Source organism: Phaseolus vulgaris, chromosome 5 (genome assembly GCF_051622355.1).
Source record: "Phaseolus vulgaris cultivar YP4 chromosome 5, ASM5162235v1, whole genome shotgun sequence".
Classification (NCBI taxonomy): domain Eukaryota; kingdom Viridiplantae; phylum Streptophyta; class Magnoliopsida; order Fabales; family Fabaceae; genus Phaseolus; species Phaseolus vulgaris.
Genome location: NC_143502.1, coordinates 41,694,175 through 41,718,539, shown reverse-complemented (window position 1 = coordinate 41,718,539; position 24,365 = coordinate 41,694,175). Strand labels below are relative to the sequence as shown.

Genomic DNA, 24,365 nt, shown 5'->3' with positions numbered 1-24,365 from the left:
TGGGCAACTTGCTTCTCACTACCCCAAACACGCCTTTACCCATCTCTTCAATAAACATTCCACTAACCTCAACACAAATTACAGAGATTATTATTAATAATTATTAATTATTAAAGCCAAGAAAAAAAAAAGTGGAAAAAAAAAAAAAAGATTGGTTCAAGCTTTGGTCCGCGTGAGGTGTGCGAAAGGACAAGTGTGTGGGTCCCAAAGCTCACTCAGAGTGGGTCCCACACTCTCTCCAAATCCAACCAGTTCACTGCTTAACTCATCCTTTAAAAGCAGTACCTTGAGTTCGTACCAAAACATCTTCAAATTAAAGTCACAGAGAAAATTGTAACTAATATTCACTCTCACTTATTTTAATTACTTTATTCTGATCATCATTTTGCAAAGAGGAAAGTAAGGAATAATAATAAGAGAGAGAGAAAGAAGGAACTAAAGCCACCAAAGTCACTTCCTTGTTACTTCCTTCTGTGGGCTTAGAATAGAATAATAACCAGTAGCATCAAGGTGGATCACGGTGATGTGCTTCAAGCTCAAAATGTGGAACTTGCTGCTGCTTCTTGTTGTTTCTTCTCTCATTGCTTCTGCTGAGGCCTCAGTGTCCTATGACTCTAAGGCTATCACCATTAATGGCCAGAGAAGGATCCTCATTTCTGGATCCATTCATTACCCAAGGAGCACCCCTGAGGTATTGTTGTGTTATTAATGTTGTTACTCTCAAATGTGCTTCAGGGTCCTCATGTTTTCATCTTTTTCTCAAATGGGTGGCTTAAAGTTTCTCCCTTTTTGCATTTTTAACTTGTGGGGTTTCTTTGTTTTCAGATGTGGCCAGATCTTATTCAGAAGGCCAAGGAGGGAGGGTTGGATGTTATTCAGACTTATGTTTTCTGGAACGGGCACGAGCCTTCACCTGGCCAGGTAACTCATAGTACTGAATATTGGCTTCTAGTTTTTCTTTCTTGCATTGCTGGGACACTGCACGTTATAAATGAGAGTTGAGGAATAATCAATGTTGTTGCTTTGTTGATTGGTGCAGTATTATTTTGAGGGGAACTATGATCTGGTGAAGTTCGTAAAGCTGGTGCAGCAAGCGGGCCTTTATGTTAATCTCAGGATTGGCCCTTATGTCTGTGCTGAGTGGAACTTTGGGTAGTGAACACGATCGTTGCAGAAATTTTGGTGCCTCTCAAATTAAAAATGTCTTAACATGTTTTTTTTATTGGTTTTCAGGGGTTTCCCTGTTTGGCTAAAGTACATTCCAGGAATCAGCTTCAGAACAGACAATGAACCTTTTAAGGTTAGATTCCAATCTTCCTTGATCCTTAAGAATTGGTAAATCTTCTCAAGCTTTTCTTTTTCACTGTGAGTACCTTCTAATTTCTTTTTGTTTTTTTGCACTGCTATAATGAAGTATCAAATGCAAAAATTTACCACCAAGATTGTTGATTTGATGAAAGCAGAGAGGTTATATGAGACTCAGGGAGGTCCAATAATTATGTCCCAGGTAATATGCTGTTAGTGTATCGTATATTTTACATTTTTTTTAGTGATTAGCTTTTTCATTCCTTAACACTGTTATCTTTACTACTGGTGTTTTTGTACAGATTGAAAATGAATATGGACCTATAGAGTATGAAATTGGTGGTGCTGGTAAAGCTTATACTAATTGGGCAGCAGATATGGCTATGGCACTTGGTACTGGGGTTCCATGGATCATGTGCAAGCAAGATGACACTCCTGATCCTCTTGTAAGTTTAGATGAAGTGTATTTTTTGAGAAAATGTTCTTATCTTGTGTAGACTCGTTTTTCTATTGTCCATAACTCTCATTTCTGGGAGGGAATACTAGACAGGATCATATTTGAAACTTCAATTTTTCTGTTCTTGATGTTTTCCTTTATGACTCCAACCATTCAGCTTCTAATATGAAATAAAAATGTTTCCCAGATTAACACTTGCAATGGCTTCTACTGTGATTATTTCTCTCCAAATAAGGCTTACAAGCCAAAGATGTGGACAGAAGCTTGGACTGGCTGGTATTGGTGCCTTGTTTCTTTTTTTTTTTTTAGTTTCAATGAGAATAAGAAACATTCAAGCTATAGACATTGCATGATAATCCATTGCCTCTATTCATCTCTTGTGCTTGCAGGTTTACTGAGTTTGGAGGTCCGGTTCCTCATCGACCTGCTGAAGACTTGGCATTTTCAGTTGCAAGGTTTCTACAGAAAGGAGGATCATTCATAAACTATTACATGGTAACTTCATTCTTTATTGATTCTGATGTGTATGCTCATTGCTCACCCCTTTTAAATGTTCATCTAAGTACTTTTATTTTGTTCTTTTCAGTATCATGGGGGAACAAACTTCGGTCGAACTGCTGGTGGTCCCTTTATTGCAACAAGCTATGATTATGATGCACCACTTGATGAATATGGTAAGTGGAGAGGATTTAAAATACCTGATATGACCAATAAGTGCTGATATTATAATATACTTTTTCTGCTTTTTATGTAGGACCTACAGGGAATAAATATCAAAATATAATTTAGAAACGTCCTTTATTCCTTAATTTTGTGAGTTATAACAAATTAGAACATGGCTGCTGTTCCTTTAATGTTATCCAAATATCCAAAGCAATTTTCTGTATTGGTAGTCCTGTGAATAATGAATGTGATTGGTACATTTTTATGTATTGGTTCTTGTTGATGTGTTGCTAAGAAAATGAAAATCTGGTACATTTAATTGGCAGTTAGGCCGGTACCAAATCTGTGAGTGGGTCCTTTTCCTTAGAGATGTACTATACGTGAAGAGCTTCAAATATTTGACAGTATACTTTTATTCTCATTTTTGTTTGTTCCTCTGTGCAGGTTTGCTCAGGCAACCAAAGTGGGGTCATCTGAAGGATTTACACAGAGCAATAAAACTGTGTGAACCAGCCTTAGTATCGGGAGATCCTACCGTAACAAAGATTGGAAACTATCAAGAGGTATAACTTGATTCTGTGATGTGAGGAGAGATTTATCAATCCTATCTAAACTGCTTTGTAGCACAACTGAATTTCTATATTTCATCATTAATGTCCAGGCTCATGTGTTTAAATCAAAGTTGGGAGCTTGTGCTGCATTCCTTGCAAACTATAACCCGAAATCTTATGCAACAGTGGCATTTGGAAGTATGCATTACAACTTGCCTCCTTGGTCTATAAGCATTCTTCCTGACTGCAAGCACACTATTTATAACACTGCAAGGGTGAGAAAAAGGAAGCTTATTTATTTCAAAAGATTAACTTTGATAAGGTGTAATTTGCAATGAAGATTTGGGGTACATAAGAACTTGGCCAAGCTCATTTGGTTGAGAGGATTTAGTAACCTTTTGTATTCTGTTTTGTTTTGCCTGAAAATCTGCTTTTTAATTTTCTGAAAACTGTCATATGTGAAAGGAAAAGAAGAAAAAAATGAGTTTTTTCTATAGTTTTTATGTGATAGATTTCAACTAAAACAAAAGTTCAAAAATATTTATACAGGTTGGTTCTCAGAGTGCCCAGATGAAGATGTCTGCTGTTCCTATTCATGGCGGACTCTCTTGGCTATCATTCAATGAAGAAACGACTACTACTGATGATAGTTCCTTCACCATGACTGGCCTGTTAGAGCAGTTAAATACAACAAGAGATTTATCTGACTACTTGTGGTACTCTACAGAGTGAGTGATACAAGTCTGCACTCTGCTTCCATTTTTTTAAAATCTTTGGTTAGAACACAATTGATGAATCTTATTATCTGTTTTGTTTTTTCCACATCTTATACTTGCCTTGCTCCTGTTTTGCTAGTGTTGTGCTTGATCCCAATGAAGGATTTCTGATAAACGGAAAGGAACCTGTTCTTACTGTGTTTTCTGCTGGGCATGCTTTGCATGTTTTTATAAATGGTCAACTATCAGGTGAGGAGCACAGTGTGATGGCCTAAAGATTTCAGCATTACTTAATTCACAACTAATAAGAATTGTTTCAGTTATCTGCCTTCTTATACCATTTGACATTGGAAGTCAATAGTTTTCCAGTAGCTTTTTATTGAGCCTATTATTCTTTTGATCAGGTACTTCATATGGAAGCTTAAATTTCCCTAAACTGACATTTAGTGAAGGAGTGAAGCTCAGAGCCGGTGTTAACAAGATCTCTCTTCTAAGTGTTGCAGTTGGACTCCCGGTTCGCTCTCTCTCTCTGTCACACTCAAAATAGATATTGTCAGATGCACCCTTGCACATCATACTAAGCTGATTTTTCGGTATCATAAATGTGGATTATGATCATGGCTATATTTGAGATGCAGAATGTTGGTCCACATTTTGAAACATGGAATGCTGGTGTTCTTGGCCCAATTTCATTAAGTGGTCTCAACGAAGGGAGAAGGGACTTGTCTTGGCAGAAATGGTCTTACAAGGTTCTTTCTCAAACAGTCACCACACTTTCTCTTGATTTTGCTTGAAGTTGATCTAACTATGTATTTTGTTTAGGTTGGTCTTAAAGGTGAAACCTTGAGTCTTCACTCTCTTAGTGGAAGTTCCTCAGTGGAGTGGATTCAGGGATCTTTAGTTTCTAGAAGACAGCCTTTGACTTGGTACAAAGTGAGTAATATATCACAGAACCTCTATAACCTTTTACAGTTAAACATATGTAGTGCAAAACCCTTTGAGCTGAACTTATTAGAGTATCTTGAAAATAGCTCATAACACTATCATGTATTTGATTCTATAAGAATAGTTTAGAGTACCTAAGATAATATTTCATGAGAGTGTTTTGTCTTTTGTATCACATCACATCAAATCAATTACTCTCTATTTTCTCTTTTTCTTCTTTTCTCTACTAAACCCCAAAATTTCAACAAACTTATTGGGAGGCTGGTCTTTAAAGAACAATCTCTTTTAACATTTCAGACAACTTTCGATGCGCCGGCTGGGACTGCACCATTGGCTTTAGACATGGACAGCATGGGTAAAGGTCAAGTGTGGTTAAATGGACAGAATCTTGGCCGCTTCTGGCCTGCTTATAAAGCTGCCGGTGCCTGTGATCATTGTGACTATGCTGGAACTTATAATGAGAATAAATGCAGAAGTAATTGTGGCGAGGCCTCTCAAAGATGGTGAGTGAGAAATAAGTAACATGCCCTCAAGTTCTGTGTAATGCTGATGGCAAACTAATTACTGGTGGATAATTTCAGGTATCATGTTCCTCAGTCATGGCTAAAGCCTACAGGAAATTTATTGGTTGTGTTTGAAGAACTAGGTGGAGATCCCAATGGAATCTTTTTGGTTAGAAGGGATATAGATAGTGTGTGTGCTGATATCTATGAGTGGCAGCCTAACCTTATAAGCTATCAGATGCAAGTTGCTGGCAAACCACCTGTGAGACCAAAAGTTCATTTAACATGTAGCCCTGGACAGAAAATCTCATCAATCAAATTTGCCAGCTTTGGTACTCCAGTAGGTTCTTGTGGAAACTTCCATGAAGGAAGCTGTCATGCTCACAAGTCTTATGATGCCTTTGAAAGGGTATTGCCTTCTATTTTCTCTCTTTTGGAATGCTTTCTTAGTGGGTTTTTTTGCTGCTAGTCAAATAATCCATTTATGATCATGGTGTTATTATTACTTGGTTGGTTCATTTCAAGGATAACTTTCTTGTTGCAGAATTGTGTTGGACAAAACTGGTGCACAGTAACAGTATCACCTGAAAATTTTGGAGGAGATCCATGCCCAAATGTCATGAAGAAACTCTCAGTAGAAGCCATTTGTACCTGATCATTTTAACCTCAGAAAATAAAAAGGACCAAGATTTAACTCTTCAGATTGATTTTTTCCCCACTATTCAATACAAGCCTTTTGGGTCAACCAAAGTCTACACTTCTGAATTCTGATCACCACAAGCATTATTAATTTGGCTTTACCTAGGTGAAGTTGCAGAAAACACAACACACCATGTGGTTGAAAGCCTGTAAAGATTGCTGAGATGATTTTGGATATGTGTATATATACTTGTGTGTTATACAAGGTGAAAGGTGAAGAATTGCTTTGTGCACAATGAGACCACACTGTCAACAGAATACATGTGCTAGTGTTTTAGACTTTTAGTGTGGAAGCCTCTTGCTTCCTGTAATATTATTTATCCACTGTAATCTGCATCCATTTATTTCCTGTAAGAAACTTCCCAAACACATCAATTTCAGTCTTTTTTTATTTCCTTATTACCTTATCCTTGTTTTGAGTTCTGATGGGCTTCACAACACCATATTGATTCTACCAAGAGAAATCATACGTACCATGTTTTTGGATTGATGAAAAACATTGGAATGAGATTGGATAATGTTAACTGCTATTACCAGAATTGTTTAAACTATGATTGAATGATGAAATTTGATAAAACATTATATAAAAGTGACAGTACTTTTTAGTGTATGCATTTCGCAGTTCATTGTACTCTTCAACAGTTATCAATAAACTGCAAAATTTCAATTCACATTCATGTTATCTCACTCACCTTAGTATTAAATGTCTAACATGCTTATCTTTAATTTATGAAGTGGAAGATAAGATAATGTTTTTAAAGAAAATGCAAAGTGTCAAAGGAGAAGTTTGGAATGTTGTTGCTTTTTGTTGAATGATTCTGTTCTGTTACAAATGCACGCATGGGACACTGATTTTTTCTTTCATAGATAGATCACATAATGAAGACCATTTTATTCGAATTCAAAATTACTAATTAAATTAGAATAATCTATTATGAATTGATTTACGTGCTTTATAGTAGTACATTGTAACACTTTAATCACTGCTGAATGTGAGAGAAGATAATCATGATGTTCTTTTCTACTTAAAAGGACTTCAGTGCAGAAGTGCTTTATCAGGCAATAACTATTATCAGTAAAATATAAACAACAGAAAAGCTATTGCCTTGGAGAGTTGTTTAATTTAAAGGGAACCCAACCATGCAAGTAAAGTGCTAAAATATCTTCCAGGTCTAGTAATTTTATCTAAATTTGATTTTATTTCTTTATAAACACAACATAATTTCTTGCTATTCAACAGCCATTTTTCTGGTTTTTCTTCTTTTAATTTTCTAGGCAAAACACAATAGAAGCTTATTGAGGATCTCAAAAATGATATTTTGTAGATATATTTTGTTTGGAGGATGTTCGATTTATTTTCTTATAATTCCATTACAAGAAAATCATGAAATAGAAACTAATTTTATAAATTAAAATTAATTAGTTGTTATAGTAACTAAATTAGATACTATTTTAAAGGCTAACAAAATTTTTGATTTCTAAATTGATCTCTAATTAGCTACTAAGGTTTGAACTACTAATTATTTTTTATTTTAAATTTGGTAGCAAATTTATTAACCATTTAAACTAAAAGTTTTTTTAGTTTCTAAAATGGTCTCTAATTTAGTCATTATAGCAACTAATTAATTTTGATCTCAAAAATTGGTTTCTATTTCATGATTGTCTTGTAGTGTTTTGATATTTTAGAATGACCCTCTCATTTCAATTATGCAACTAATGCAACAAGTACTAAACTAGTTGTAAATTATTTGTTCTAAAAATGGGTTATTTTTAATCTATTTCTTAATACATAGTTTCGCAAAATTGTTTTGAATTTCTTTCATGTTATGCCTGGTCATTGTGACAACAAATGTAATATCTTATTAGTTTCTTAGAAAAAGTCAATTTGGTCTCTAAATTTTGAGCGGAAAAGATAGATAAAGTCAATGAAAACATAAATCATTTCAAACATTTAAAAAACTGAAACATTTCTTTTAAAAATTGAAGTGAAAGTCAATAAGATAATCTCTAAAACAGATCAGTCCAACTAAAATAATGATTATCAATATCATAGAATTCATGAAAACATGATGAATCTTGATTCTTTTGGAAGGAAAAATAAATTACAGTCAACAATGTGACTTAATTAGAAATCATTAATAACCACCTACAATTTATACTATATCTTTATTAGTGCATAGTAGATCTATTAAACTCAAACAACCTGTCATTTATTTAAATGTAACTGAAATAAAATATTTTAAACAAAGTATAAAAAAGAGTTTCACCAAAAAGGAAGAGAGAAGAGTTCCAAAGAAAAAGAGTAAAGAGAAAATTGAAATAGAAAAAACAGAGTATATTATCTCTTTTTTCACTCTCTCTCTCTGCATTTTCATGGAGCCTCCACCTTCATATTCGTATTCCCCATTCTCATTCTCTGTTGAGCGCCACCCACAAGTACAAATGCACGATCCTATTCTTTTCTTCCTCTTCTTCGCATCCCTCTCTTCCATTCTCTTCCTCTCTTTCTCTCTCTTCAAACGTTTCTCCAAAAGGCAACACCACACTGCTCAAGTTCCAACCTTGTTGCCACCCCAACATGCCCCCAAGAAGAAGAAGAAGAAGCCTAAGAAGAAGAGGACCGATACTCAAACCCCAGTTGAAGAGAATACCGATTCGAGCTCGGAATCGGCGCTCCGACTTGAATCGGCCTCCTACTACCCGTTCACGTCTTCCAGCAGCTTTATGCAGAGAAAGATCAAACAGCAGTACGATGAACTTGTCAAATGCAACCACTTGAAGAAACTGACACTGCCGCAGGTTTTTCTTTCTTCAATTTTCGATTTTTGTTTTGTTCGTTTACGTTTTTGTTTTTCATTAATTTCCTATGTTGTCTTTAAAGTGATGGAAATGTGCTGTTTTTAAATAAAGGGGAAGAACAGTTGCTGGTAACTTAGCCACCAGCTTAGTGTTTTTTGTTTATGTTTGAGACTGTTATTTTTTTTTAGTTCTTCCTCCTGAACTGCATAATGTCTTGTAGTCTATAAAAATGGAAATGAGGGTTTGGATTTTACATCTGGGAGTGGTGTTTATGTGTTAGTGAGCAGGGTGATTTCTATAGATTGATGAAATCGTGCAATTAATATTTTGGTAGTTTTGAAATAATTTGAATTCAACTAGTAAATGTAATTCAGGAAGATATGTGGTGCAGGCACTGGCAACCTACTCACCTTTTGTATATATGTTGGATAAGCTGTTTTTGGAAATATAAAGAAAATTTGTTAGGAAACAAGATTACATCTATTCAGTGATCAAGAATGATAATACTGTCTATCTCTACCACATGACTTGCCAAACGATTTTGTGGATGTGAAAAGAGTTTTCTTAAGTCTTAACTCTTATGTTGATGGCAAAGTGCACTTTCTTTGGTAATTTCCATTTTATATTTCACATTCAGAGGTTGCTTTTGTTTTAAGGATCATGAATGGTCTTTTCTTTTTTATGATACTTAGGAATTTCAACCCACTATTGTTCAGTGTAATTCTCATTCAAAGATACAAGTGTCAAATTTTTTGTTATGTGAACACCTTACAAATTTAATCCTTATCCTATGTAATGCAGGTTGTACATTTTGCTAATAGTCTGGTTGACGCTAGAAATGAACTTCAGCACAAGTATGTACAAACTTATTATAAAGCACTTGATGTTTTCTTTTCTTTTTGGTCCCCTCTCTCCCTGCACATGCAGGTGTACTTGTGGAAACTTATTTGGCACTGGAACTTTCTATCTGCCTTTCAGAAATATGCTAGCATGACATTTGTGACCCATTTGTTTATTTTGGAGATTTCAGCTGAAGGAATTAGTCAGGACTTTGGAACAGTTATAGCAGTTAGTTAATTGATAGGGATTAGGTACATGTAGGAAGACGGGTCATTCTGCATTTTTAGCATTTGAGAATAGAGAAAGTGCTCAACTGTGAAAGGGCAAAACCCCTGGAGGAGAGTTTTTTTCTGTGTTTTGCTTGTTTGAGTTTAGAAATAAAAGTTTTTCCTTTCTTTTCATTACTTTCTTATTCTAGGACTAACACCAAAAAATATGCTGTACTGTTCTGATTCTTTCACGTTCTCTTATTTTAACAGAGCTGATGTGATTCAACGTAAGTTTGTAATAACGAAGGCTTTACTATGCAAGGCAGATAGATCTTCTTTTGATCGCCTTCATCAACAGGTTGGTTAGATAATAGTATGTTGTTAAGGAAACTTTCAGGCCATCAAGCTAAGATTGCAGACACATTTGACCATCTAATTTTTAATATTTCAGATATACAAGCTAGAATTAGAGCAAAAACGTTTAGAAGAGGACGCCTTTGTTTATAACTCACTTCAACAACAGCTTAAACTCTCACCAGCATACCAAAAGGTATTTTCTTTATTTGATGCCTTTCTACGAGGATTGATGAACATCTTCTCTTTATATTTATTCCAAAAATATGTAGAGTTACCGTGAAACACTACTCGTTCACACGGTTGTTGGATTTCTCCCAGCTTGCTTTTCATCAGTTCATGAAAAATTTCATGTATTATGATATGCTAACTATAACCTTTTTATGAAGATGCTTGAACTTGGAGCTTGCATGGAAAAGGAAAAAGCAAGTGGACTAGGAGAGAACAGAGATGATGATTTTGCTGACATTTCTTTTGAAGAATTATTAGCACGGGAGAAGAAAGATTCGTTTTGGTTAGTTTCATTTTGCTCTTTCTCCCTTGCATTTTTTCTTGGAGGAGAAGGTTAGGCTTCAAGTCACCAATAACCACTTTTCTTGGTTTGCACAGGCAAAAAAATGGGAAATCAAGATTATGCTCCAGCTAATAACTATTAGTTTGGCTAACTATAACCTGCTGAGTTAGTATAGTATGTACATCCAATACCTGTAGTAGTGTATTGTCACAGGAATGTTGTTTTTGGTTCTTTGCCTGTGGCATTTTTGGTTGTTAATGGAATATAGATGATACAACTTTGAGTTTGTTTTAGGAATTCAGTTATATTGAAATTAATGATCAGACTTAAGAAACAAGTAAACAGTGGTTGAAACTAACACAGTCACCAATTGTGTTAAGATAAACAACAGTTGTAAAACAAAGATGTATTTGGATTATTGATGGTAAGATAAACAGCCCATAGCACAGAGCTCCCATATGAAAGATTGCCTTGCCTTGCCCATTGTGTTTAGATTTTCAATGGGTATAAGTTGTGGATATTTTGGCCTGATGGCAGCGATTGAAAACAATCCTAACCCTAAACAAAGATTGATGGCATATACCTAACATTGGTCCCAAAAGAGCTGCACATGATTTATGTGCATAACAAAAAGTGGGGCATTGCAGTCTGCATCCCAATGAAAGAGTCAAATGACAAACCTCTCATTTGAAAAATTACATATATATTTCTGGATCTGGTAAATACCTTTCAGACATGACCATACATACATTCTACAATGCACACATTCTGGGATTTTTCTAGATCCAGAAAATGCATTTTGGAATTTTCATTCTGGGAACACATTCCAAAATATACAAATTCAAAATGTGTTTATACATTTCAGGATTTTTATTCTATAATGTATTTTTGAATTCATAATGCATACTTTAGAAAGTATTTTTGAAGTTAGAAATGCATTTTAGAGTGTGTATCCCATAAATGTATTAATAATACATTCCAGAGTGTGCATCCCATAAATGTATTAATTCATTTCTGAATCTAAAAATATATTTTAGGATGTCCAATTCGGAATACATATTTTTGAAGGATAAAATTGAACCCAAAAGTGATCATACCAAGTTAAAAAGTTTCTGTTTAATGTTAGCAAAAACTGGCCTTTTCTTTTTGTAACCTATAAAATTGTTTGGCACCTCTACTTCATTCCATACATTTTATTTAGATGAATGGGAGGTGTCCAAGAACTTCATGGGATGCATCAAAACAACCTCAAAAAAATGTAATATAGCCTAAAAATATGTGAAGTGGTAAAAGTCATGACAGAAAGTGCAACTGAAGAGCACTTGAAAGGCACCCCTAAGTCCACAACTCACAAGCTATCTAAAGTTCAATTTATTAATAACCCAAATTAAATTTAAAAGCTCAAACTGAAGTTCAACTACAAATTAACCTGTTAAACAAGCTAAACTTAACATCAATAAATTCATCTCACCAACTCGTGAATTGATTTATAAAGGGAACAAAATACATAATACTCTACAAGTTATACTAATTATGACACAATGAATGATTTTATATGGAATATAACTTTTATCTAAGGGTTAAACTATAAATATCTTATAAACTCAAATTACACTTTTATGAAAGTATCAAATTACACTACAAAATATTCAGACTGTCCCAAAAGATTTATATAAACCGTAAGTTTTAACCGTCTAAACATTAAGTTATAAATTCATAATTATTTATCATCTTAAATAAGTTAGGTTTTAATAAAATTAAAGAATTCAAAATATGTAATTAAGTAATGTTATTTTAGACATTATTTGTTCTTCAGACCTCAAATTAATTAAGATAGTTCCATCACGGTTTTATTTATTCTTGAAATGTGCTTCGATAAATTTCGAAAAAAAGACATACAAAATGACACTGACCTTAATTTTTAAACAATATAAAACTATATAAGTACCGGAACACTTGTAACAATTAAACAATAATAAAAAATGGTGAAACAGTTCATATTTTAATAAACTTTAAAAAATATATAATAGGCCAATCTTTATCAATAAGGATGAAACATCAAAATTACAAAATTTTACACATGCAAGTATGTGTTGAGTTTATATTTTTTACACTACCAAACTTACTTTTATAGCTAATATACTCAAACCAAAAATAATACATTTATCAAATGATAAACTCATTCACTGGGCTAAATGCAATTCAAACCTAAAGGCCACCTGAAATTTATCGCAGCAGGTATTCAACTTATTTCAAAGGATAAAGTTTTTTCAATCAAAAGTATAATTTCATTTTAAAAATTCATACAAAAGTTAAAAGTTAATATCAAATATTAATTACTGAACTAAAAGAACAATTTTGATTCAAGAACATGAAATACAGGAAACTAAATTCCATCCTAAAAATCATATATACCTTCTATTCCAAGCAAAAGATGCAGATCTGTTTTGCTTGGATAGATAGATGAACTATAAATTAAAACTAAAGAACAGAACATCAAAGTTTTTACACTGATATTTTTCTTGTAACCTAAGAACGATTAGCATTTTACTTAATCCTGGTGTTTATTGCTAACAGTTTTAGGAAATGTCATGAGTTGCATCCAAAAATATGAGATCTGAACTTATCCAGCTCAGTGAGCACCTCCTCCTCTGGTCGATATATGAGATCCATCATCCGCCATATCTGCATCATAAAAAGTTAGGAAAAAGACAGAAAATTATAGGTTATAATAGATAATAATGACCAAAACATTTTATATCAGAAATATCAGAAAGTACTTTCATATCTCTCCAATTCTTTTTCACGTAATAATTAAACCAAGAAATTCACAAGAACAGTCAGAAACTCATTACTTAATACAAGTAAAACAAAGGAGTATAACAAGATTTGGCCAAAATCAACCCCAATTGTTCCACATTCTGTTATAGGCGAGAAATCTTTCTAACCCAAGGATAAAATAAACTTGTGTTTACCTGTAAGGTGCCACCTCCACCGCTACTTTCACAATCGTCAGAGACACTAACAACTGTCCACGGATCAGATGCACTCCAGTGGAAGTCAACAACCTTATCCCTGAAAGCACAAGCACACCGTATTGAACACTTCTTAATAAAATCCATCACCAGCCATTTATTACATCACGGCAAATTACAATATTATGCAATTGAACAGTCCAAGTTGTAACAAAAAACTCCAACCAGTTAAACATAAGGTTGAATTCCTATGAACTTAATAAAGAAATGAATGCACGCAACCACTCAATATTATACATACCTATGCCCAGCATGTCGAAAGAATAAACCAGGGGGGGTATTTGATAATTTTGAACCAGCAGAATCTGTTGTTTTACCAACCTAGAAGTGGCAAATTTTTAGCTTTACACCAAAAAAAATTTAGATAACAAAAACAATCATGCAATATAAGGAAAAAATCTGACATCAATGAAATAAATCATAAAAATGGAATTAGTGATAAGATGGCTATAAGCTAGCCCATCAAACCTGATCTTCATAATTTAGAAAGTAAATTATCATGATCATAGGACCAGCCGTGCTGTAAAATAAAAAATAGATAGCCGAGAATGATTCTTTCAAATATTTTTGACAAGCAGCCTTTAGATCTATTATATTTCCTGGAATGGCTCAAACAATTCATTGATAAACAATAACAAAAAGGTTTTTGTGATCAGATTTTCCAGTAGCTCTGGCACTCCAATAAAATTTTGAAGTCCATAATATCTATATTGATCAGTATTCTATACGCAATTCACATTTAATAAAAGGGGAGGCATGATACAACAAGGTCTGACTTTAAATTTTGAGTTTAAACCTTTTCATGGTCCCAGATATTCAAAATACCATCTTCAGCAGCACTACCAAATACAGATGCCTTGTCAGGACTCCACTGAAACAGAAGAAAAATGTAGGTTGAAAAGCGCTAGATTAAAATGCCCATAACTGACGTGCAATTAAAACATCAATTAAAATAAACAAGGCGGAATCTCCCAGCCACCTGTACACAGAGAACTGCTGCTTCATGACCTTCAAATTTATAAACAGGCGATCCAACTCCACTACTTTTAAGTTTTCGACGATCAAACATGTGGACTGTATTATCGGCAGAACTGAATCCAAAGAAACAAAAGTTAGAACAAGGATTCAGAAGGCGAATAAACTGTTTTGGTAGCTAAATAAAAGCACCTGAATTTTAACTTCTAAGTTAAACCTATTAAAAGCATTGAGAACTTAAAAAGATAGCTAAGAAAAATCAGAACTTAATTCACATTAATTCCAATAGTTGGGGGAAGGGGATACCCAGTTAGTATAAAATTTAAGTCATGAGGACTCCAATCAACACAATGAAGATCTCCATTATGCGCCTTGTCAACCTGCACAAAAAGATAACCATGGGATAAAAGGATGAACATGTAAGTTCAAATCTAAATATAAATGTTTCATGACAGCAATTGAAAGAAAAAAACAAATATCAAACCCAAATGAGATTTATGAGAACCATATTCCAAAAATCCAAATGGTAAGAAAACCTCAAATAAAACATAAGTTGTACTGAAGTCATTTTCTTCTTAGAAGAAATATTAGTAATGGTAACAAAAAATCTCTACACTTGGACCACTAAAGAGTAGATTCATATTCAAAAGAACTTAATTCATTATGCAATTCAAACTCCACAAGTGATAGGATGCTTATGATTATTAAAATGTGAGTTTATATCTAAACTTGCTAAATTAGTAGACTCTTATAAAACATTAGAATGTGGCCTTAAGATTAACTTAATCTCATAACTGCCTTGTAAGGTGAGATTACATTCCATTTATATACTCTATTTTAGTCATTTCACTCGTCTATGTGGGGACTAAACCATCACCACCATAAACATTGCAATTTAGACAAGCCCCAAAAATGTCGTAACTTTAGGTGGAGTAGGAGTACCTACAATTAAGGTGACTTTTCAACAATGATGATGCCAAACTAAGAATATTTCTCTTCACTTCTTGACTTATTTCAGCTATTAACATTTGGTTTTTGAAACATGAAGAAAACAGCAATAATGCAGATGAACTGAAAAAATTAAACCTTAACAACTGGAACAGATCCAACTCGTGCATCCCATAGTATAAGACGAGAATCATCACCTACACTACAGAACTCCTGTGCACTACAATTCATAGTCACAAAAAATATCAGAAAAACAATATAACAACAAAGGAGAATATGATATGGAAATCAGCAAGTCAATCCATTAATATTTGACTTGTATCCAAAACAAAGTTTGAAATTGAAATATTACAGTTCAATTTTTTATCAACTTACAACTCAAGACTCCCTTCAGTATAACAAACCGAATATGATTAAGACAGTAAATTCTATCACAACAAAATAAATTAAAAATAAAATGACCAAAATTATTATTTTAGTAACAATAAATAACAGGCAAACAAATAAACTACTGAAAATACATACCACACGATAAGATATTTTACCAAATTTGATCATAATAATTCTGATTCAGGTAAACAGGCATTGACACAAGTATGATTGCAGCAAAAAAAACTACCTTGATGGGCAAAATTGCACATCTTCAACAGTGTCCGTATGACCCTTGTAGATGCCCCTTGGTCCAATAGTAGGGTTTTCTGTAGCTTTTGCAGTATTGCCCCCACTTTTAGAGCCCTGTTTAACAGTGGGTTCTTCTACAGCTAAAGTTGAAATATGATCATGAACACTCCATAAAACCACACACTTGTCCTTCCCTGCCATAATGAATTCAAACAAAATTAACAAAAATCCAATGTCCATAAGCAGTAAATAACCCAGAAAGGGTAAGGACAATACCATTTGCTTTTGGTGGGGAGGAAATTAACAGATAAAGTTTAATATTGTAGGAGCAACATTAACAACCAGACAAGATTACAACCAATAATAAAAATGTTTCTGTGGTTTTATATTGATAACTGCAAATTTTGGGATGACTTATTTTTCTCAGATCCCAAAAAGCTAATGCTTGAGAAAGAAATTTAAACCAGTGCAAAACTAACATCTTTTATGATAAGAAGGCAAAAAAACAGACTCCAACCTCCAGAAAGTACAAAGGGTTCAGATGGGCACATTGCCAAAGCAAATTCAGCATTATCCTTATGGCCAGTTAATACCTGCAAAAAGGTATAGCTTATGTTTCAGGTGCCTGATTTATGAATAAAGAGGTGTGGAAGAACCAAATTATTTAAAGAAATAAGATGTATGAAAATAAACCAGGTCAGGACGGGAAGTGGCAGCCCCCAGAACAGCATTGCGATTAGGTTGAGCTTCAACATCCCAAATAAATACCTGTTTTATAATATATAAAATTATAATTCAGTTATCAGACTTGGATAAGTTCATTAACCACAAAAGTTGAGGATAAAATTTAAAGGTAATTTTTTTTTTTCAAAATCATGACATAATGGTATTCGAATTTTACAGGGAAAAGGAAACATAAAAAATTCATTGCTTAACCTCAGGACTATCGGTGTGAGTAGCTACTATATGACTTTTTTGTGGAAATTCCCTGATTCTATTGACCTGAAAAAAAAAGTAAACCAATGCTCAAGTAAATTAGAAATAAACTCCATGGATTGCATTAACAGGGTTTAAAATAGCGTTCTATAGCAACAGAGCAGTCCCAGCATGCTATAGGAGCTGTTGTCTTGTACCAGAGCAGTTTAATATAACAGTCGTAGTTATAGTAGTTAGTATCTTACTATTCACGATACGATCGTACGAAACGATATGGTTTCACCCTCCCACGATACGAATCGTGTGAAGAATCTTTTTCGTCCCTGAATCTTAGTTGTATCATGCGATTCGCACAAAGAATCGCTGAATCCCGAAACGATTTCGTATTGTGTGAATCGGTGTGGATTTTAAAAAATGAGTAAATAAAAAAAGATAGACATAATTTGTTTAATAACATGTATGCACCATAGGGGTTGTTTTGGTGAAATTGTGTGGTATATATATATATATATATATATATATATATATATATATATATATATATAATTTATATAATTTATTGTATCTTGCATGTATTCATATCTTATATATTTAAGTATATATTACATTTTTTAATGTTTATGAATCTTAAGATTCACGATACGAAACGATTTACGATTCATAATATCAACTCTCCGATACACTACTTGTATCTCGATTCTACTACCAGATAGCAGGTTGAACAGTGGCCATAGCAGAACTAAGTGGTGCTATGTATTGATTCCCAAAAAACTCTCCAAACAAAGGCAGTAGGGCCTTTTGGGATTTCAATTGTCAAAAATGAAACCTACAGCTGTAATAGTAATGAAAATAATAAAGAAACCTAATGTTTAGAAGATGATGATTTATAATAAATTATTCCTAATATATTGTATTTGATTTTTTATGGTATTTACTTATCTGTTTTTGTTCAGACACCTATGACTTTTACTGTTAATTATGAATGGTCATCATTGCCTGTCAGTTATTTTTGTGATTTTGGAGAATTTATACGCATATAGCATAATATAATCAATATAAACAAAATATCCTTACCAAAAACATATAAACAAAATTAAGAATATAAACATTATACCAATAACATGGTGATCCAAAAAGAATACATGATATAAAACAATATAAAAGATATTCAAATTTGCGTTATTGATTTAAAATAGTGATTGCAAATGGCTGAGCCTGAGTGGTAACAAGGCATTTATGAGCGCATAAATACGTCTGAAAGGAGAAACTATACCTAAACAAAAAGTGTGGCTCCCATGAGCCAGTAAGAAGCATACCTCGCCAGGATGCAGTATAGTTTTGAACTTCTTGACAAAAGGAGACCGTGATTCTTCGTTAAACTGAAAGACAACCAAAAAAAGGTAAATTGGGAAGAAATGAAAACGAAATGCAAATGGAATGACAACAGCAATGGAGATGACCTGAGAGATGTGCTCAGCAGCAGCAACCCTGGGTTTGACAACCTCGCAATTGGCTATAACGAGAGTGTTGGGAACACTTCCATCAGTCTGAGAAGAACAAAAGACGAAGCAATGAGACAAACAACAGAAAACCGTTGAAATGGAAATGTAAAAGCAAAGGAAGGGAGAAAACCTGCTCGGAGAGATAGAGCCGGTGACGGTTCTTGTAAGTTGCTTGCTCCAGTTGAGGACCCCATCTGCAATGAAACGACACCGCATAATTGATCAAAATCGTTTTGGAAAATGGAAAACCCTAAACACAGAGAGAGAGAGAGATAAAACCTGCAAGAAAGAGAAGGCCAAACGAGGTTGTGGTTGGCGAGCCAATCGTAGAGAACAGGAACAAGAGACTTCCACTGTGTGTACCTCTCTTCCACCCTCTCTTTCTCCTTCTCCTTCATCTCCGTTTCAAATCTCTGTAATTGTTTTCAAGAGAAAACACTAACATAACACAGTTTTGTTCCCAATGCTTTCAAGTTCCCGCCATTTTTTCCTTTCTCTTTTTTCTCTCTCTCTCTATATATATATATATATAAATTTTTATTTTATTGTACGGAAATTTGTACTTCCACTCACTCATTCATATGGCATTTCTCCAAATTTGTATATAAATGTTTTTAATTAACAAATCCTGAGAAAAATGTGTGTTTGGCTTTTTAGACAACATTTCAGTTAAGATGTCTGAAAGAAAGGAAAAATATATAAATAAAGATTGTTTATTGAAAAAATACAGAATATTACGAATGTTATTTTATTTAGTTATCCTATGGGAAAAACTGTTTTAAAAGTATTAAACAATGTCGTAATTAATTATGAACTTTATTAACTATTACAACTGTAATCCTAAAAACTAACACACAATACTATGATTAAAATAGTTAATTACATTAAATGTCATATAACTGGTATCCTAATACCTAGATGTCGTCGTAAAACAAAAATTACTCATACAAAAAATAATGACTCATGAAAAAACTAAATAATGGAGAAGTGTATTTATGATTTGAGTTTTTGTTGATGATCGGCGAAAGCACAATGGATTGTTTAGGGTCAAGGCCTTCCTAAGAGGTGTGGTGGTCTTGGAGGTGCATGTTAGGTAGGGAATGAGAGTGGTGAGGCCATCTCTCTTTGGTAGTGTGTAATGTTGAAGATCAATAGTCTAACCTTGAGAGGTTTTTGACAATAAGTGAAATTGGCTCAAATTTGACAACAATTCACTATTATATTATTCTTGTAAAATCAAGAGAGTCAAGGCAATCCTTAAATAGCAATGGAGGCCGGTTTACACAAGGCAAAAAGAGAAGGAAATTCAAAGCTAATCTAAAATAAGTGGCGCCTAAAAATTGAGCACATGGGAGGTATGTTCTAGAATTTAGCATGTGCAACGAGTTCTATAACTTGCGCTCCTCTTTGGGCTAGCTTGGACCGGCCTAAGTTTCATTAAGAGTTTAGGAAACTCTAATTAAACTTGGGTTGGTATTTTAGGTACCAATTGTCATTTGTAACAAAATTACAAAAAGAAATATTCTATGTTAATTTTGACAAGAATTTTAAAAGCTATTATACACTAGGGACTATGGCGTCTTTGAGCATGTATAGGTATGTCTCTCTGCCATCCGTGGCAGTGTTCCAATCCTCTTAAAGCTTCTTAGCCATGGCCCTAGTGATTGACCCAATATGACATGTTGCTGGGCTTTCAATTGAAGTGGTGTTTGGGCCTCTTCCATCACTAAAAATACACGCAATGACCAAAACTTGAATGTTAATTAAAGTTGGGATATTTAAGATAAAAATTACTAAATGAAATAAAAATAGTTAAAAAATATTTCTATTGTTTATAAACAAGAACGGAAAGAGTATAGCAAGTTGCTCATTCAGAAAAAATTGAAGGAGAAGTACAAGTATTCTATTAAAATAACATAAACTTTATGTTGAAAAAAGATTGTTATCTAAAAATAAAGTATTATCCCTTTTATCTATGTACTAGCGGGAACACAGGCACAGACACGTATCTGCATTTTTTTAATTTTATATAATCATGTTTAATAGTAAAATTAAATAAACAATATTATTATTCACATATCACGTTTATATTATTAGTAACAGTGAAAAAATACAAAATAATTATTAGTGTATAGTACTTGCTCTTATACATTCCGAGCAAACATCACTCACCTTTCCCACCCTTTCCTTTTCCACCCTCTCCTTCAACATTATTTTGTTAATTTTATTACTTTCATTCTCGTAGTTAACATGAATCAAAGTTTTAGAATGGAGTTTCCTTAAACCAAAAGTTTGGTCTTCTCACATTCCTCATTCCTTCCACTGGAAGGATGCACACTCATCACCACGTGATTACAAAATAATAATCTCAAAATATATAGGAACACACAATTCTCCAAATGAGACCTAAGGAAAAACCCCTTTAATGATAAAAGCAATGTCCAAAGAATCATTATTATTGTTGCTTTGTTGAGTTTCTTTACACCACAAACTCCTAGAAGTATCGATCTTTTCAACCATGTAACTCTTGCACCCTATTAAGGAAAATTGTGACCGTCCATTTTCAACAGCATCAGCGGCCCCAACTACCCCAACAAAATATACTTTATAATTGAAAAACAAAACTCACTGATTGATTTCGTGGGTTCTGGAACAGGGGTGCGACTTTTGGTAATTTGAATATGACAATAGAAAGTTTGATGGGATAAAAGTGAAGATGAAAAAAGATGATAGAAAGTTTGATTGGATAAAAGTGAAGATAAACCGGAGAAAAAAATGATAGAAAAAGGATAAAAGTGAAGATGAACGGGAGAAAAAGATGCAATTATATCATGCTCGTGAACAAACATCATTGTGCAATGTTTAGTTTTAAATTTAAACTCTTCGAGATATAAAATTTAAACTCTTCACAAAATGACAAATAAAATAAGATATAAAGATAAAGATAAAATTTAAATAAAATAAGATATAAAGATAAATATAAAATTTAAATAAAATAAGATGGTAGTTAAAAGGAGAATCCCCTTTATAAATAGGTATAGAAGGTATAGATATTACATTAAATATTCGTAAGCATCTCATTTTAGTTGTTTTATCATTAATTTATACATTTAATATAAATTAATATTAATTAACTTTTTTTTTCTGTTAATTCCAAATACTATTTTTTTAGTAGGCTATATTGTATCCATCTTGTTGCAAAACATGATATTCAAATCTACATTATCTTAAGCATTTTCTTCTACATATCCTAAAAGTCAAATTGCATTAATTAATTTATTAATTATAAATATAAACATTAATTTATTTTATCTTAAACAAATGCCAGTTTTCCGTTACAACTCTCTGATATAAAGTTGACCATCAAATTAGGTTTTTTAATTTAAATTTAAATAAAACGTAAAAATTTAACTGGTTAATTTGACAATATGATCACTGCAAGAAAAAAAATTAATGAAGTTTATTTTTACATTATTAAAGATTAAAATCTCCATTAAATCAATTATTATTATTATTTTATGTTATAAATAAATATTTATATATATATATATAAATTAATTAATTATGTAATTATAGTGAAACTTTTGGTAGTAATGTTAAGGTAAAAGAACATTCATATAGATATTTTGTGAGTTTATTAAATTTATGTAATTTTTTGTATGGATTTACCTACCACATTTAAAAAAAAAAAAACTTGCAATTTATAAAAATAATATCTTGCTAATTTCTCAACAAGAAAATTACCCTAAACCCTCAATTTCTTTATATGAAAAGAGATACTTTCAAAAACACATAAGTTTACTACCACTAACGATGCAAAATCATCATAGTTACCACTAAATTTGCTTGAGATTTCAACTTTTGGAAGGATCCAATTGTCCACAATTCTATTATTTGAAAATAAAAATTCGTTTTAAAGATTTTACATCACTTAGAAACAATTAAATCATGTTATTTAATTAAAGTGTATATTTTATTAATTTATAAATATATTTTTTAAAATTGAGTTAAACTTATTTTATGGTATTACTGTCTATTATAATTAAATTTGTTAAAAATGTTATAATACTCATTATTTTGTTATTAGACTTTTTACAAATGTCTAACTTTCTCCTTAAATTATTTATTCTTAACCGTTTGGGAGTGTGTTCAATTGACTATTTAATGAAACTATAGTATATAAATAAAGTTTATTAAGATAATAAAATTTATTAAGAACTTTTCCTTTTTCAGTGTGATTATAAACTCTCTTTTTCACCTATTCAATGAATATAACCAAGGAAAAGTTTACTTTGAAAAAAAAAAATCAAGTATAACTGTTTGGGAGTAACTATAACCAAAATGAATAGTAAGTATAATAGAAGAAAAGAAAGATAAATGAAAATTTGATTTATACACTACATAAAATATGCTTATTAGCATGGGTCAAAAAGGGACACTAGCTATAAATGGAGCAAAAACGTAGTTATCATTAAAATTTGAAAACTAATATGCTCGACATAAAAATAGTGGCGAGTGTGTGAGACACAAGTGGTGTATTCTTTTGCGTAGGCCTAGCCTACATGTTTCCTACACAAAATTATATTTTATATTATTTATTTAAAGAAACATGGACTTAGCCTACATGTTGCCCACACAGAATTATATTTTATATTGTTTATTCAAAAAAGTGTGGACTTAGTCAACGGATTGACTACACGTGGGCTTAACCTTCATAATTTTATTACATATTTAAATTTAATTTAAAAATTTATATATTATGTTTGCGTGGGCTTAACCTACAAAATATTTATTATTTATAGTTTCATTTGTGACCGTTTGACCTACGCATTTTTTTTTCCTTTTTTTAGTTTATGTCCATATAACCCACGCTTACCCACACTTTATTTAAATTTTTTTAATAATGAAGGTTTAGTGGACACTATTTAGCGTTCCCACGTCACCTTCACTTTCTTTTGCAGCTAATTTTGCTTTTTGGTGTAGTGATATCATTGATAATCCTTTATTATTTTAATTAATAATGATTACATCACCATCTCACTATATTCTAAATGATATAGTATTATTTGAAGGTGGGCTTTTGCAGTAACAAGTGTGCTCCTCACAAATGCATGAAAAACATTTTGAACATATTTCATTACAGACTTGTGGATTTCTGTTACAACTCCCAATTGCATGTCTTGTTGCTTCAGAATTCATGATCATATCTGCATACAAATATGTAAGAACAATGTTATAAATAAAAAAGAAAAAGTAAGCAAAAATAAATTTAATTGAGAGAAAAATTACAATAATTATAAAAATTTGGATAATGGGATTGAATGGTGAAAGATAGAATAGAAATAGAGTATGATTTTGTAACCTGAAGAAATGATGAAAAAAGCCAATAAGAATGCCAACATGAGAGAAGATTTTCTTGAAATCTCCATCTTGGTATACAACATCACCTTCGACCCATGTTTATATAGAAAATGAATGAATTTCGAACTTAAGTCCGTTGAGATATTTTTGACCTTAAGGCTTTGTTTGGACTGAGGAGGGGATTTGTGAGGAGGGGAGGGAGTGGATTTGTGAGGATTAGAGAGGATGAGTGAGAATATGTGAGGTTGTTTGGATTGAGGGATGATAGAGTGGATTTGTGAGGATGGTTTATTGTAAGTTTACAAATTTGTCATTGTTATTAAAATAATGAATTACGATTCTTTTTGTGTGTAGGTTTGAATTAATTAAATTTTTTAATATATTAATTAATGATAAAATTAATAATATTATTAAATGTAATATTCATTAAAT

General features: G+C 32.5%; 3 protein-coding genes and 1 long non-coding RNA gene across 4 annotated transcripts; 2 read left to right on the top strand and 2 right to left on the bottom strand.

Moving 5' to 3' along the window:
- Positions 1 to 288: 288 nt before the first annotated feature.
- Positions 289 to 6,241, top strand: LOC137835859 (beta-galactosidase 1). Its single transcript, XM_068644590.2, has 19 exons — positions 289 to 691; positions 826 to 921; positions 1,040 to 1,152; positions 1,234 to 1,300; positions 1,415 to 1,507; positions 1,608 to 1,751; positions 1,950 to 2,038; positions 2,152 to 2,257; positions 2,349 to 2,436; positions 2,870 to 2,988; positions 3,087 to 3,251; positions 3,526 to 3,704; positions 3,832 to 3,941; positions 4,097 to 4,206; positions 4,331 to 4,441; positions 4,515 to 4,625; positions 4,935 to 5,140; positions 5,219 to 5,549; positions 5,685 to 6,241. Exons 1-19 carry the CDS (start codon positions 524 to 526, stop codon positions 5,793 to 5,795), a joined length of 2,517 nt encoding a protein of 838 aa, XP_068500691.2. The 5' UTR covers positions 289 to 523; the 3' UTR covers positions 5,796 to 6,241.
- Positions 6,242 to 8,124: 1,883 nt separating this feature from the next.
- On the top strand, positions 8,125 to 10,897 carry LOC137835858 (CA-responsive protein). The gene is made up of 6 exons (XM_068644589.2): positions 8,125 to 8,638; positions 9,440 to 9,492; positions 9,958 to 10,045; positions 10,139 to 10,237; positions 10,431 to 10,555; positions 10,651 to 10,897. Exons 1-6 carry the CDS (start codon positions 8,213 to 8,215, stop codon positions 10,685 to 10,687), a joined length of 828 nt encoding a protein of 275 aa, XP_068500690.1. The 5' UTR covers positions 8,125 to 8,212; the 3' UTR covers positions 10,688 to 10,897.
- Positions 10,898 to 13,071: 2,174 nt separating this feature from the next.
- On the bottom strand, positions 13,072 to 19,151 carry LOC137835857 (WD-40 repeat-containing protein MSI4). Its single transcript, XM_068644588.2, has 15 exons — positions 18,852 to 19,151; positions 18,703 to 18,766; positions 18,531 to 18,617; positions 18,387 to 18,449; positions 17,071 to 17,136; positions 16,828 to 16,902; positions 16,652 to 16,727; positions 16,133 to 16,328; positions 15,652 to 15,733; positions 14,872 to 14,945; positions 14,570 to 14,681; positions 14,387 to 14,461; positions 13,832 to 13,911; positions 13,531 to 13,630; positions 13,072 to 13,240 (listed from the first exon to the last, which is right to left on the bottom strand). Exons 1-15 carry the CDS (start codon positions 18,968 to 18,970, stop codon positions 13,145 to 13,147), a joined length of 1,365 nt encoding a protein of 454 aa, XP_068500689.1. The 5' UTR covers positions 18,971 to 19,151; the 3' UTR covers positions 13,072 to 13,144.
- Positions 19,152 to 23,560: 4,409 nt separating this feature from the next.
- On the bottom strand, positions 23,561 to 24,009 carry LOC137834539 (uncharacterized). The gene is made up of 2 exons (XR_011084915.2): positions 23,935 to 24,009; positions 23,561 to 23,779 (listed from the first exon to the last, which is right to left on the bottom strand). It is a non-coding gene; the product is annotated as an uncharacterized LOC137834539 (long non-coding RNA).
- Between the last annotated feature and the right edge of the window lie 356 nt (positions 24,010 to 24,365).